Raw genomic sequence first — 14,260 nt, 5'->3', positions numbered from 1 at the left:
ATAACTATAAAGTCCTCAGGCAATATTAACTGCAGGTTTTAGAAGGAAAGGTTCACAGAACTCGCTAGATTCCTTTATTACTTTTTAAAAAGAATTTTTGGTCTTTTGTACATATATGCAGCATTATTACATTGCTGGTCACACCATACTTCACATCAGAGCCCTCTTATTTATACAGTTGTCTGCATGCAAATAACAGGCACATGCTCTATGCAAAGCTTTTTATTCAAGGAAAAAATAAAACATGGCTTATTCCCTTTCAAATAATTAACAGGATCATGTGAGTCAATATCAAACACACTGCTGGAACAATGAAGTGAAATATTACATACAAGCTATGCTTTCGACAAATTGGCATGTAGATGAAAGAAGTGGTGAGGTGGGTGTTATATAGTAAAGGGGGAATTGAGGCCAGTAAAGGGAATATTGAGCCATAATCCTTTGTTTCATGTTTGGGTCCAGCCACGAGTGAAACTGAGGAGAAGCAGAAAATATTAAGAATAGAAAAGAGACTCCCAGGGTTCTCAGTTTAAGAGGTGAAATACAGTCCCCAGAGATGATGGACTCTGAATAAGAGCAGCTGAAATGACCTGATGGTATTCTAGTTTCTTTTACCTGTCACTTGCTTATTTTTCTAACTGTCCATTCTTTTTCTTTGCAATTCATTACTTTCACATATATTTTTAATCAGTCTCAAATTTTAGGCATAGAATATGACTCACAGGCAAATTTTTTCAATCCTTTTTTTTAACTACTTGAAGGTTTTCCAGAATTATAGTTTTTAGTGTCTTACTTTGGTTTTCTTCCTTAAGGACAGTAACTTTAAGGCTAAATTCTTACTAGTCAAAGTTAAATGAAAAAGGTTTTCAACGTAATTCTCATAAAGATAAAAATTAACTTACATTTAAAGTCTGAGGTAAAAATTAGTTAACAATCAATATATTTTAACTAAGTTGGTCTAAACAAAAGGTTAAATAGACTTGTTGATATGTAAAACTCTCCATTACCTTTTCTATTAGAAATGGTAGCTCGCACAATGGCTATGCTAATTATTCTCATGCCTGAGGTTTCCTTTCCTGCCCACAACTAGGGTGTGTCTCCATCTTGAATGGGTGTAACAAAAGGTTAAAAGACGTTGTTGATATGTAAAAGTCTCAAATTCCTTCTCTATTAGAAATATGCTAATAACAAGTTTTGTTTCATAGTAAGTAAATTGCAGCCAGCTGCCTTTGGGACTCTAGGCCGTTCCCCACCCCCATACAAATGTCCGTTGAGACAGGTACGCCCCCCAGAGGCAAGAAATGTTTTTTTTAAGCTGATAAAGTTTAGCCCACAGAGGCAGATATGGCCCCCTCAGGCCTTCCCTTAGCAGCACACTGGTTCTTGTTACTTGCTTACATGTTTCTCCATGTTTGTGCCAGTTTCTTTTTTAAAAATGCCTATATGATATATGTTTCTGTTCACCCCACACCCTTGATACTATAGTCATTTAGTTAAAAAGAAAAAGGGGAATTGTTGTATGCTTTACATTGGGTTCTAGTTCTCCCCCACCGAGAGAATTAGATCAGTCCAGTTAGTTTCGCGGGCCTGCTTGGCCCCGCCCCGAAGGAACCCCACCAGAGTTCGAGAGTTCGAGAGTTAGAGAGGGTTCCTGAGTTCCAGAGTTGGAGAGAGTGCTTGCGCCACCGCAAAGAGACAGCAGAGTTCTGTTTGGTGATTAGTTTGTCTTAGTTTATAAATCGTTGTTCCTGAATAAAAAAATACAGCTTCCCTGCCCAGCCATTGTCTCTGCATCTCTGTTACCCGCCCGTGAAGCTAACCCGCCCAGCAAGAGCCTTCCGAATTTTTAACAACAGAAAACTGAGCAGGAAGAAGCTGAACAGCTCATAGAATCCCCACCCCCACGGGCCATCACAGCCCTGGATGACAGACACCCACATATGGACATGCAGATGTGGGCCAGGAGGACTGGGGACCCATCCCACCAGAGGCTGGGGGATGCATAAGCAGGCACAGATACAGAGTGAGAAGGCATCACACAGGAGCCAGCTGTGGGCTCGTCTGGCCAAGGCTGGCAGGTTTGCAGCAGGGAGAGTGAGAGAAAGAAGAGTAGAGAGGAAGGCTGAGCTGACCCAGGGCTGGAGGCGCACAGCTGAGGGCTAGCAGAAAAGGGACACACCAGAGGATGAGGAACAGGGCTGTCAGGGAGGGGACAGCATTCAGACTGAAGCAAGGATGATAGAGAGGCTGATAAAGGTGGGGCTGCATCTCAGATGTAGGAGGGGCTCTCAGGGCTGATAGTGAGACCACATCTTGATAATGTTGTAGAGTGCCTGTCCAGGGGACAGGGTGTTGGCGACATCACTCTGTCCCACCAGCAAGTAGTCGGGGACCAGGTAGCCCTTGTCCACAGCACACTGGATCAGGTTCTGGGCCGCCTCCTGTGCTGCGGTGTTAGGCGGGGTACCTACATAGCACAACCAGCCATTGGGACAGTGTCAGGCCTCAGATTCTCCCAGGTACACACCAGCCATCCCCCACCACACCAACACACCAACACACCTCTTTGCCAAGTAAGGCCTGTCGCATGCACTGTTGGCTTTGTAAGAACTTAGCCAAATGCTATGTGCAACACCCAAGTTCAAGCTTAAAGAAAGCTTTGGTGCTATGGTCTCTTTCATATGCACACACTGTCTCTGTTTCTCTCTTAAAAATCTGTACCTTCTCTGTCTCCCATGAATCTTGGATATGGTGAGAGACACTCAGTTGGGTGTTGTAGAGGTTGGCTCAGATTGGGTGTTCTATCTCGGGGTCATCTCTGGCCACAGGGAGTTTAGGCCAGTCTTGGCCTTGAATATGTCTAAATCCATCATGTTCAGGCAGCACAGTGCTGTTTGATCAGACCCTCACTGAGAACCACAGGGTGACCACCACACACAAGCACACACTTACCTGAGAATGTGCCCAAGAAGGCGATGCCCAGGGAGATGTCATTGTAGCCAGAGGTGTGGGAGCCTTGGCCATCCCAACCCACTCCTTCATAAATGTTTCCATCCTGTCCCACCAGGAAGCTAGGAGACCACAGGGGGAGTGGACACCCAGTTTGTCACCCAGGTGACATAGCCACACATTCAAACTTTAGGTGTGGAGTCTAAAAACTGACTAGACTAGTTATTTTTCAGGCACGACATAGAGTGCCATGACACTGGGGGAAGATCTGATGCTAAGGGTCTTTCTCTCCTCCTCTCCCCTCTCCTCCCTGCCCTGCCCTTCCCTCCTCTCTCCTCTCCTCCTCTCCCTTCCCTTCCCCTCCTCTCCTCTTCTCCTCTCCCCTCTCCTCTCCTCAGTGAAGATGTGATCTTGGCAGGGAAAGTAGCATAATCATTATGCAAAATTATTCTCATGCATGAGGCTCTGAGGTCCTAGGTTCAGACCCCAGCACCACCATAAGCTAGAGCTGAGCCATGCTCTGGGGGAGGGAGGGGAACAACATACACAAGGTCCTCAGACATGCAAAATGAGATTAGCAGGCTTTGACATTAATGAAGGCATCAGGCAGAGGAAGGCAAGTGGTGGTGCACCCAATTAAGCATGCATGTTACCATGCACAAGGATCTGAGGGAAGTTTCATGAGCAGTGAAATAGGTGTATCTTTTTATCTCTCTCCCTCTCTCTCTCTCTCTCTCCCCCTCTCCCTCTCTCTCCCCCTTCCCTCTTGGTTTCTCTCTGTCTCTATCCAACAAATAATAGATAAAAATAAATATTTTAAAGTAAATAAATAAAAATAAAGAAGTCATAGGAGGCAGGCAGTGTTGTGCTCAACAGAGTGCACATGTACCTGTGTTCAAGTCCATGGTCCCCACCTGCAGGAGGGAAGCTTCATGAGCAGTGAAGCAGTGCTACAGGTATCTCTCTGTCTCTCTCTATCTCTATCTCTCCCTCCCCTCTCAATTTCTGTATACAGCCAAAATAATAAAATTAGATATAATATATATATATATTTAACTAGCTTGTATGTGCGCAACTTCCTTTATTGTGTTGTTATCAGAGTCTTGCCCTCCATTACATTGTCTCTATGAGAAGATGCTAGAAGGATGGAAATGATAAGCCTTTATTCAGGTGCTGAGACCCACTCAGTCTTGCATGAGAAGTCAGTGTGGTGGGTGGGGAGACACATAATGGTTCTGCAAAAGACTTTCATGCCTGAGGCTCCAAGATCCCAGGTTTAATCCCCAGCCCACCAAAAGCCAGAAGTGAGCAGGGCTCTAGTAATAGTGGTGGAGGAAGGAGGAAGAAAAGGACAAAAAGAAGGAGGAGGAGAAGGGAGAGGGGAGAGGGAGAAGGAGGGGAGAGGAAGGAAGGAAGATAAATGGGGGTGAGGAAGAGGAGAAGATGGAGAAGAAAGAAGAAAGGACAGAAAGAAAATCCAGTGTGGTGTCACAGGGACACCTCTCATCTCAGTGATACTGGTCCCCTGGCCTCCTCTCAGGAGTTCATGGGGTGAAGCCCCCTTCTGGGCCCCTTACTTGTAGCTGGTGTCACAGCTGCCGTATCTGTCCATGAGCAGTGCCTGCACGTCCCGCACCAGCAGGTGGCACTCCTCAGACATGTTGCAGGTCCTCCCCGCAGTCTGGATGATGATGACATACTTGGCCGGAGGGGTCATCATGGGGCAGTGGGTCTCCCTGGCCTCCCACTCAGACCGAGGGATAATTCTGGGGCAGCCTTCAGTAGAACAACAACAACAAAAAAGTAGGGCTGGGAAGTGGCACACCCACTCGAGAGCATATGTACAAGGACCTGTGTTCAAGGCTTGGGTCCTGACCTGCAGGGGAGAACCTTCAGGAGCAGTGAAGCAGTGCTACAGATATCTTTCCTTCTCCCTCTCTATCCAAGTCAGTTTCTCGCTTCTTTATCCAATAATTGAATTAAAAGTACTTTTTAAAAATAGGGACAGAAGTATTTGTCTTGCCCGCCCATGCCCCTCACCTCCCCCTGGCATCTGCCTGATCCAGCTGGAGAACTCGGGGATCCCAGCTCTCCATGGTCCACCTCGGAGTGAGGTATGTGTCCACCAGTAGACTAAATGAGAGCTGGAACTAAGGAACCCCCAAAATGAAACTCAAATGATAGTAAGAACATTGGACTGTGGATCCTGGAGGGAGGTGTGTGCTTCCTTCCAAGAGCAAAAGGGAACATATTTATCTGCATGATGAAGCTCGTGTGTACATGTGTGTACTGGTATGCCAAGGCCCTTTGGGAGCAGTCAGCTGAAAGCTTGTCTTTGAGATTCACTGACAATCATTCAACTCTCCACCAAGATCAGCAACAGGCATAGGTCAGCTTTAATCATAGCAGCAGAGGCATTAAAGGCATAGATCAGCTTTAATCATAGCTTTAAACTTGATTAAGTACTTATTCACTATCACAGTGTTAATGCCTCTGCCTGCTAACCCTAACACCTATCTTTTACCTACCTTTTTTCTTTTTTTTTTTTTACCATTATTCTTTTGTTTTATTTGCCACCAGACATGTTGCTAGAGCTCAGAGCCTTCCTGCCAACTCTACCATTCTGATTGCTCTTTTTTTTTCCTTTCTTTTTTTCTGACAGAAAGAAATAGAGAAGGGGAGAGAAAGGGAGAAAAAGCACTACTCCACTGCTCATGAACCTTCCCCCCTGCAATTGGAAACTAGGAGCTTGAACCCAGGTCCTCTTGCATGGTAACATGTGTGCCCATCATGTGGCCTCTCTTTTGATCTACCTTTTGTCACCTGAATTATAGATTTAAATCCTTCCCCTACCACTGGCCTAAGAGATGACTTGAGTACTTCTGCCTGCTAGTGCTATTCTGACCTTCATGCTCAGAAGGTGGCTGCAGGGTAGCGTAGCAGGTTAAGCACACATGATACGAAGCACAAGGACCAGTGTAAGGATCCCGGTTCAAGCCCCCGGCTCCCCACTTGCAAGGAGGTCACTTCAAAGGTGGTGAAGCAGTTCTGCAGGTGTCTATCCTTCTCTCCCACTCTCTGTCTTCCCCTTCTCTCTCCATTATCTCTCTGTCCTATCCAACAACAATTACATCAATGACAAGAATAATAACCACAACAACTATAAAACAACAAGGGCAACAAAAGGGGAAAAATTAGCCTCCAGGAGCAGTGGATTCACCTCAGCAATAACCCTGGAAGCAAAAAAAAAAAAAAATGTGGCTGCATGTTTATCTCATGGTGGCACTTTTAACACGTCAGTTCTTTCCTTGTCCAATTCCTCTCTCTCTGTCTCTCTCTCTCTCTCTCTCTCTCCCCTCTAGATTAAAACTTCATGAGGGAGGTGTGTGTGTGTGTGTGTGTGTGTGTGGTTGTGTTGCTCCTTACCATGCCCTATGTGACCAGCAGGTACTCAATCCAGCATGCTGACCAGTGGAGGAAACGATTTACATCACAACATGGTGATAAAGCTCTGTCATTCTAGCAACCTGAGGCTCCTCTCAAGGTTTGCCTGTCCCAGTGGTTATGAATATTGGGTGAGCCTCTAAAAGAAACCCAATGAGGCTCACTTCTAGGAAAGTTTCCCCCCAAAGACTATACGTTGGGCACTGGGGTTGGGGTGAATCTGGAGGAACCCCCCAGTTAGGTTGAAGGACTCACCTCTCTTGGAACTTGTCCTCTGCTTTGGGGCCAAGCAGTTCTCACCTTTCACAAGGACTGGCTGTGAGTATGTGGGGGACAGATAGCCCCTGAGGACAGCAAGGGCCACCAGCCCCTCCATAGCTGACAGGGCAATGGGGCTAGGGCTGTGACCTGGAAGAGAGCACTCAGTGGGAACCCTCAGTCTCACAGGAGTTTGTTGGGGGAAGAAGCTATAGGGGAGAGAGAGATGCCCTGCACATGTGTAGGGAGGAGAAAGGGACATTAGGCTCAACTCACCACCACCACTCCCAAGTCCCATGGACTGGATATCAAGCCTCTTTCTGGACAAAACTCTTGGGGGTTCAGGAAGAGATTATCCCAGTGACCTTGAAGACAGCACTGTTGGTGCATGGAGAAGGGCTGTGCCATGCTCAGGAGCACCCAGCTGCCCAGGGCATGTGAGCCAGCAGCTGGGGCCCTCCCAACATGCACTGACCGCTTTACTCACCAGCACTCATGTGGACACTATTATTATCCACCCTCCACCTCAGTCATGAATAGGAATTCAGGGCTCCAAGCAGGAGACCCCACAAGAGCTGACAAGAGGACCCAGGGGGAATGAGCAGTCATAAGAGCACACAGAGCCACCTTTGGCCTGTTGGAAGCCCCTTCCCTAAACTGGAACTGGGAGTGGCCTTCTGACGCCTCCCCTTACAGCTGGGTCACCCGCCCCTCTGAAGCTCGACTGTGGTCAGCAGTAACCATGAAGGACTTGCAAACTCTTCCTGGAGGGAAGAGCAGAAATCTATATATGCCAGAGCCTCATGAACAGTAGTTGGAGGTTTGAGTCCCTATGATAGTCTAGCATACATGTTAAGAGGCAGGTGAACAGCAAGAGGACAAGAGGAAAGCTGGGGGACTGGAGTAAGAAGCTTCAGAGTAGCTTCCAGGTTGTACAGAAAATAGGTCCAGAGAGAGGGGTGGAGGAGAAGCAGGCTGCAGTGCACCTCCCTATGGAAAAGGATTTCTGAGGAGGCTGGAGAGGAAGGCAGGATAGTGGGAGGACAGTGAGTCAAGAAGGACGTTGGGAAGGAGGATAGAGAGAAAGGAGGTAGTCAGGAAAGAAGAGGAAGGGGGAAGGCAAGGAAGTGGAGAAGCACAGTCTGCCAGGCTACTACCTTCCTTGGTGCCAAAGAAGGTCAGGCCCAGGGAGACGTTGTTGTAGCCCTGGGTGTGCACACCTTGGACGTCCCAGCCAACACCTTCATACACCCTGCCGTCGTCCCCCACCAGGAAGCTGTGAAGCAGGGATACACAACACTATGGTACAACCCAGCTTGAGGAGAAGCTCCCACTTTATTCACAAGGGCACCTGTGGGGCTCTTGCCATACTGTGGTGGATCACCCCTGTGATCACCCCTCTGTTACCACAAAAATGTTTTATTTGGGCCAGCAAAATAGCTCATGTGGAAAGTGCATTTCTTTACATGAATGTGGCCCAGGTTCAAATTTGGTCCTCACCACACTGGAGGGAGCTTTATTGGTGTGGTCTTGCCCCCCTACCTTTGCTCTTTCTATCCAAAAAAGAAAAAAGGTAAAGTCAATCTGGAACGACTTGAAATTTTAAGGGAGGGAAAAAAAGAAAGAAATATATTCATCATAAACCAAATATAATTATAATCAGAAAGTGAGGGAAGTGATCAGGAAAAGGCTCAGAAGATGTCAGAGGTCCAAGGTTCAATTCCTATTATCACAAATATGCCAGAGTGGTGCTCTGTTGTCTGTTTCTTTCTCTTTCTGTCTTACTCTCCCTCCCTCCCTCTCTCTCCCTTACTAAATTTAAAAAAATATTTATAAAAGAACAAGGAAGGATGGCAAAAATAGCCCATGTGGATAGTGCACCTGCTTTTCCTGGCATACAACCCGAGGTCAAACCAGGCCCCCCACAGCATTGGAGGAAGCAGCTTTGGTGCTGTGATCTCTTCTTCTCTGTGTCTCTAACTGAAAAATCAATTGTTGATTAATTAATTAACTGAATGAAGAGGAAAATTGAGATAAGTGCAGAGAAGTAGCTATGCCCCCACCTCACCCCACCTCACCCAGGCCCCACCAAATTTCCCCATCCCTGTCCCTGCCCCTGCCCTGTCCAGGCCACGCCCATGTCACACCTATGCCCTAAGCCCCTTCTCACTTGTAGGCCAGGCCACACCAGCTGTTGTTGTGCATGTGGTAGGCCTGCAACTCCCGCAGCCTCTGGGTGCATGCTGTCTGGTTGTCACACTGCAGTCCCGGGATGTGGTGTGTGACCAGGAAGGCCACTGGCCAGGCCAGGGGGGTACTGCAACCCATGGCTTCCACTGCCCAGGCCCCATGGGGCACCACCGTAAGCACCTCTGAGGATGGGAGAGGGTGGTCACTCAGTGCTGCTGTACATGCCCACTGTGCCCTGTCCACCCCAGAGTGGAAGAACCCAAGAGAGACCTCAGGGTGTAGGCACTCTCCTCCAGGCATTCCACTTCTTTTTTTTTAATTGGGAGGTTAATGTTTTACAGTGGACAGTAAACACAATAGTTTGTACATACATAACATTTCTCAGTTCTCCACACAACAGTACAACCCCCACTAGGTCCTCTGACATCCTGTTCCAAGACCTGAACTCTCCCCTCACCCCCACCCACCACCCTAGTCTTTTACTTTGGTGCAATACACCAAGTACACTCCACTGCTTGTCTCACCTCCACAGCCCCCAGGGGAATTGAGCCTGCAGAATGCTAGAGGCCTTGCTATCTAGCCCAGCACGCTGTCTACTCAGCCCTGCCTGCTCTGCTTAGGCCCCACCCTCCACCAGTTAAACCTCCATGTCATCACTGTCCCTCTAAAGGCTCAAGGTGGACCTTGGTGACTCTCACTTTGTGCTTCCACCAGCCCTGCCAGGTGGTTCATCAGGTAGAGCACAGAACTTGTAAGTGAGAGGTCCAGGGCTCGGTCACTGGCATCAGATATACAAGAATGGTGCTCTGGTCTCTCTTGCTCTCTCTAACATTAAAGACACAAATGTCTTGATACATGCAGCAAGAGAGCTCACCTGGATAATGCACCTGCTTTTCCATGAGCACAACCCAGGTTTGAACCCAGATACCCCTGAAGTAGAAGAAGGCCTGGGTCTGCCCTTCAATCTTAGGATGGGCTACAGGGGCCAGACTTGGGCTAAGGGTCCCCAAGTGGACCCCCTCCTCTGCCCTTCTCAGCACCGCCTCCCAAGCACCATGCCACACTGGGTGTCAATGGTACCCATCCTGGCTTAGGAGGAGCACAAGGGACTGAGATACAAAGAGAAGGGCACTGGCAGACTGCCTGCAAGGATGGCTCTAGACTTTGGGAGGCAGTCTGCCAGTGCCCTTCTCTTTGACACCCAGTGTGACATTCTCAGTTTGCCTGGAGATGTTGCCAAACAGCTGCTGGAGCCCCTCTGGCCTGTGCTTAGCTCATGTTGCCTCCCAGGAGGAATCTCCTATTAGAGAACATTACTGTCACCTGTATCCTCAGGGAGCCCCTGTGCCAGCTTGATCGTGTCCAGACTCTTCCAGGAGACCATCCCCACAGTCCCTCTGCCTCCCCAGTCCCCAGAGTTCAAGCCAGGAAAGCTCACAAAAGGATAGTATGAAACAGTCAAGAGCAGGGAGCCCAGGGTGCTTCCTGTCTCAGGTCTTTGGCTCAGCTGTCTAGAACTCTCTCCAGGCCCCTCACAGCCAGTCCTCCTGTGTGATTTCTACATGATGGAGCCTGGGGAAACCCCTGTGGAGAGGGGCTAGAAACCCTATGCCAGCCAGGCCAGCTCCTCTGGGGCTGATGGAGGGCATGAGCTATGTCCATGCTCCTGTATAAGGGACTCAGGAGCACAGTGTGCCAACTAGCATCCCTTCTCCTAAAGACTTTCTTTGTCTTAATATATGTTTATTAAATATATGCTGAGAGAGAAAGATAAAGGAGTGAGAGAAAAAGAGGCCAGATTCTTGCTGAACTCCGGCATATGGTGGGGGCAGGGATTGACCTTGAAGCCTCTAGTTATGCCAACTGGAGCTCTAACAGACTTGAGATCTCCCCACAAGACTTTCTTTCCTAGACAAGTGTAAAATAAGTGACAGGTTCGGGTCTGATCTGGTATAATAATAATGCAAGTATTGTCATTACTCCCTTCCCCGCTGCCTGTGTGCTAGGTCATGTGTGCAAAGATATATGAACGCTCATGGAAAATTCACAAGTTTAGGGAAAATTAGAGAGTGATGAATTTAAGGAATTTACAGTTAAAAGTATGCATATACCTTTCCCATATTTGGGAGCTACTCTCTTCTTTGATTCAGCTTTTTGGTCCTATTTCCAACTCTGACACCATCTCCCTTTAGCCCACCTGCATGTTAGATGTCAGGCTCAGACAAAAATTAGTAAAGTCATAGGCCCCTTGGAATATACCTAAAATAGACTTCCTAGCTTTTTCCATAATGGAGACCCCAAGTCTCATCTGCTGTATTCGTACCTTTAGGTTCCTGATTATTAAACAGTTTGTTCTGCTTTATATGTTAATGCTTTTCAGCCACCAAGTTGCAGATGCTACCATGACTGGCTTCCCTGGGCAGCCAACCTCATTAATGTGTCCTGGAGCCCCACCTCTCCACACCCCTGCCCCACCCCTGCCCTAGAAACAGGATGGGAGTATGCATCGACCTGCCAATGCCCATGTCCAACAGGGAAGCAATTACAGAAGCCAGACCTTCCACCTTCTGCACCCCATAATGATCCTGGGTCCCAGAGGGATAAAGAATAGGAATGCTTCTAATGGAGAGGATGAGATTAGGATCTCTGGTGGTGGGAATTGTGTGGAACTGTACCCCCTCTTATCCTACGATCTTGTGGGTCATTATTAAATTGTTTTAAAAAATCCACTTCCCCAGAGCCCTGCCCCACTAAGGAAAGAGAGAAAGAGAGACAGGCTGGGAGCATGGATTGACCAGTCAACGCCCCATTCAGCTGGGAAGCAATTACAGAAGCCAGACCTTTCACCTTCTACACCCCGTAATGACTGTTGGTCCATACCCCCAGAGGGTTAAAGAATAGGAAAGCTATCAGGGGAGGGATGGGATATGGAGTTCTGGTGGTGGGAATTGTACCCCTCTTATCCTATGGTCTTGTCAGTGTTTCCATTTTATAAATAAATAAATAAACAAACAAACAGTGCTTGATCAACTGTGCCATCTCTTGCTGTGGTCTCTCCTTATCCCCCCCCCCATTTATCTATCTTAAAAAAGTTACAATGGAGTGATGAAGCTTCAGAGACCTAAAAAAGGAAGGAAGGAAGAAAAAAGTTACTGCTAGAGGCAGAAGGATGTGAATACAGGCAGATAGACTTCAAGTTCTGTGCTCTTAACTGTAAAGTTAATTTTTCTCCAGGGAAAGCAGACACTTAAAGAAGTCCAGTTGTGAGACCCAAGAAGGATATTGCCTAGTTTCCTTCTGATCCAACAAAAGAAAACTCACCACAAGCCCCAAAAGCTAGAGCGGAGAGGACAAGCATCCACAGCAGCATCCTCTTGGGTCCCAGGACACAGGTGGAGGGAGTGTAGACACACCTGGAGAGACAGAAGACTCAGTCTGCCCACACAATCCTTCCTAGGTGGGGGGCAGTTATAGAGGCCCAGGGAACCCAGATGTCAACAACCCACATGCTGGAGCCCAGCCCCACGCAAAGGAGGGGAGCAGGCTCTTCCAGGACAGTCACTCACACGCACCTGAGCACCACCTGAGGGTCCCCTCCTGGGGCGCCTCCACCTGCCCTCCTTGACCTCCACCTCCTCCTGCTGCCAGACAAGCTTCTGCACACTCCTCCCCACTCCCACTGCATGCACCTCTCTCTGCCCACAGCCAAACAAAAGATCCCAGGGGTCAATACCTGGTCAGCCTTCTCAGGGTCCCCAGCACCTGTCTGGTGGTCACTGTAAGCCTTCTGGTCCTGTTACCCTGTACCACTCAATTTTGTTGAGCATCTACTATGAGTAAGGCCTGTGTAGACCCTGTGAGCAGGTACTCTCCTCACCCCCACATTCCTCACCCCCAGCCCCACTGACACCAACCCAAAATACCCACCCCCACTTGGCGTTCTCATAGAAGACACAGAAAGAGGGCTGGGGACACAACATAATGGTTATGCAAAACAGACTCTCATTCCTAAGGCTCTGAGGTCCCAGTTTAATTCTCCAGCCCCACCATAAGCCAAAGCTGAGCAGTGCTCTGGTCTCTCTCTCTCTCTCTCTCTCTCTCAAAAATAAAATATATATTGAAGAAGAAGGAGGGAAAAGAGGAGGAGGGGGAGGAGGAGCAGGAACAGGAAGAGAAGACGGCTCCTGTAAAAGCAGGACCCAAAAATGCAAACAGGCACCTAGAGCTTCAGGGGAAAGAAATCCTTCCCAGGTGGGGGGCAGTTACAAAGACCCAGGGAACCTAGATGTCAACACTCCACATGCTGAAGCCCAGCCCCACGCAAAGGAGGGGAGCAAGCTCCTCCAGGACAGTCACTCACAGGCACCTGAGCGCCATCTGCGGGTCTCCTCCTGAGGCGCCTCCACCTGCCCTCCTTGACCTCCACCTTCTCCAGCTGCAGCCGCTCCGGACACCAGGGAGCGCTACTCCCCAGACGCGGGAAGGTAGCCCTGACCCCAGCACAGGAGGGCAGCTGGGGTGCTCCGCAGAGGGTCCCCAGACTGCAGCCTGTGCTCCTGGTGCTAGTGGCACGTAGAAACTGAGAGAAACCCGCTGGCAGGCGGGAAGGAGCCGCCTGGTGAGTAAGCGGCCTCCTCCCAGGAGGCGGGGCCTTGGGTGCTACCTGGTTGCAGCTGGGTGTGGGGGGGCACTGCTGAGGATGGGGGGAGATAGGGGGAGTCCGTACCCCACCTCACCCCCTCCCGTCTAGGCACTGGAGGAGGAGACAGTCCTGTCCTCTGATAGAAAGACTGGTGAGGCGCCAAGGCTGGGCCACTAGGACCCTGAGCCTTCATGCCCATCCCTCTCCCTTCTGCCATGCCCGCCACTGTCCCCCACCACAGGAGTCCCCCGCCCCTCCCCCCCGCAAAGCAAGGTATCCACTCCTCGCCCAGCCCTTTCCTGGGCCAACCACAGCCCAAGGGCCTCCACACTCTGGTGATTCACTGTTTCCCCTAATGATAGTGGGTGTGTACCCCTGTCAGTCTAGGGAGCTGAGGTGACCTGAAGATGGGTTGCAAAGCTCAAGGAGAAGACAAGTGGCAGTTCTCAAGAAAGAGGAAGAAAGCTCCCCCAGAGGCTAACAAATTGGGGGCAGGCCAACAGGCTCCCTGAGCAGGAGGAACACCATTCTTCCAGTAGGCAACACCTTCATAGGCTGGTGGCTCATGCTTAGTTCTGTTCCAAGAGTGAAAGCAGCATGAAGCAGAATTATGACTTAAGGGACCAGGTCATGGCACACCAGGTAGAGCACACATGCTACACTGCACAAGGTTAGGGTTCAAACACCTTGTCCCCACCTGCAAGGGGAAAGCTTTACTAACTGTGAAGCAGATCAGCAGGTGTCTCTCTGACTGTTTCCTGCTCCCCTTTTAATTAC

At 49.0% G+C, this 14,260-nt stretch overlaps 1 protein-coding gene across 2 annotated transcripts; it reads right to left on the bottom strand.

Moving 5' to 3' along the window:
* Window positions 1-206: 206 nt before the first annotated feature.
* Window positions 207-13,318, bottom strand: LOC103115643 (peptidoglycan recognition protein 4). Of its 2 annotated transcripts, none has more exons than XM_060184429.1 (8): window positions 13,208-13,318; window positions 12,163-12,254; window positions 8,822-9,023; window positions 7,809-7,927; window positions 6,649-6,801; window positions 4,527-4,725; window positions 2,953-3,071; window positions 207-474 (listed from the first exon to the last, which is right to left on the bottom strand). In XM_060184429.1, the coding sequence occupies exons 1-8, from the start codon at window positions 13,216-13,218 to the stop codon at window positions 260-262; spliced, it is 1,110 nt and encodes a 369-aa protein (XP_060040412.1). In that variant the 5' UTR covers window positions 13,219-13,318; the 3' UTR covers window positions 207-259. The 2 variants fall into 2 exon arrangements, with proteins under 2 accessions (XP_060040412.1, XP_060040413.1); XM_060184430.1 differs by lacking the exon at window positions 207-474 and adding an exon at window positions 1,854-2,467.
* Between the last annotated feature and the right edge of the window lie 942 nt (window positions 13,319-14,260).

The sequence above is a fragment of the Erinaceus europaeus genome, unplaced genomic scaffold (genome assembly GCF_950295315.1).
Source record: "Erinaceus europaeus unplaced genomic scaffold, mEriEur2.1 scaffold_1045, whole genome shotgun sequence".
Taxonomy (NCBI): Eukaryota; Metazoa; Chordata; class Mammalia; order Eulipotyphla; family Erinaceidae; genus Erinaceus; species Erinaceus europaeus.
This window is presented reverse-complemented; position numbering and strand designations above follow the sequence as displayed.

Excerpts from the sequence above, each read along its gene's own strand:
- LOC103115643 (XM_060184429.1), bottom strand. Across the intron at positions 6,802-7,808 it reads CTTCTTTGGCACCAAGGAAG|GTCACAGCCCTAGCCCCATT; the intron begins GTAGTAGCCTGG and ends GCTCTCTTCCAG. Across the intron at positions 3,072-4,526 it reads AGCTGTGACACCAGCTACAA|CTTCCTGGTGGGACAGGATG; the intron begins GTAAGGGGCCCA and ends GTGGTCTCCTAG.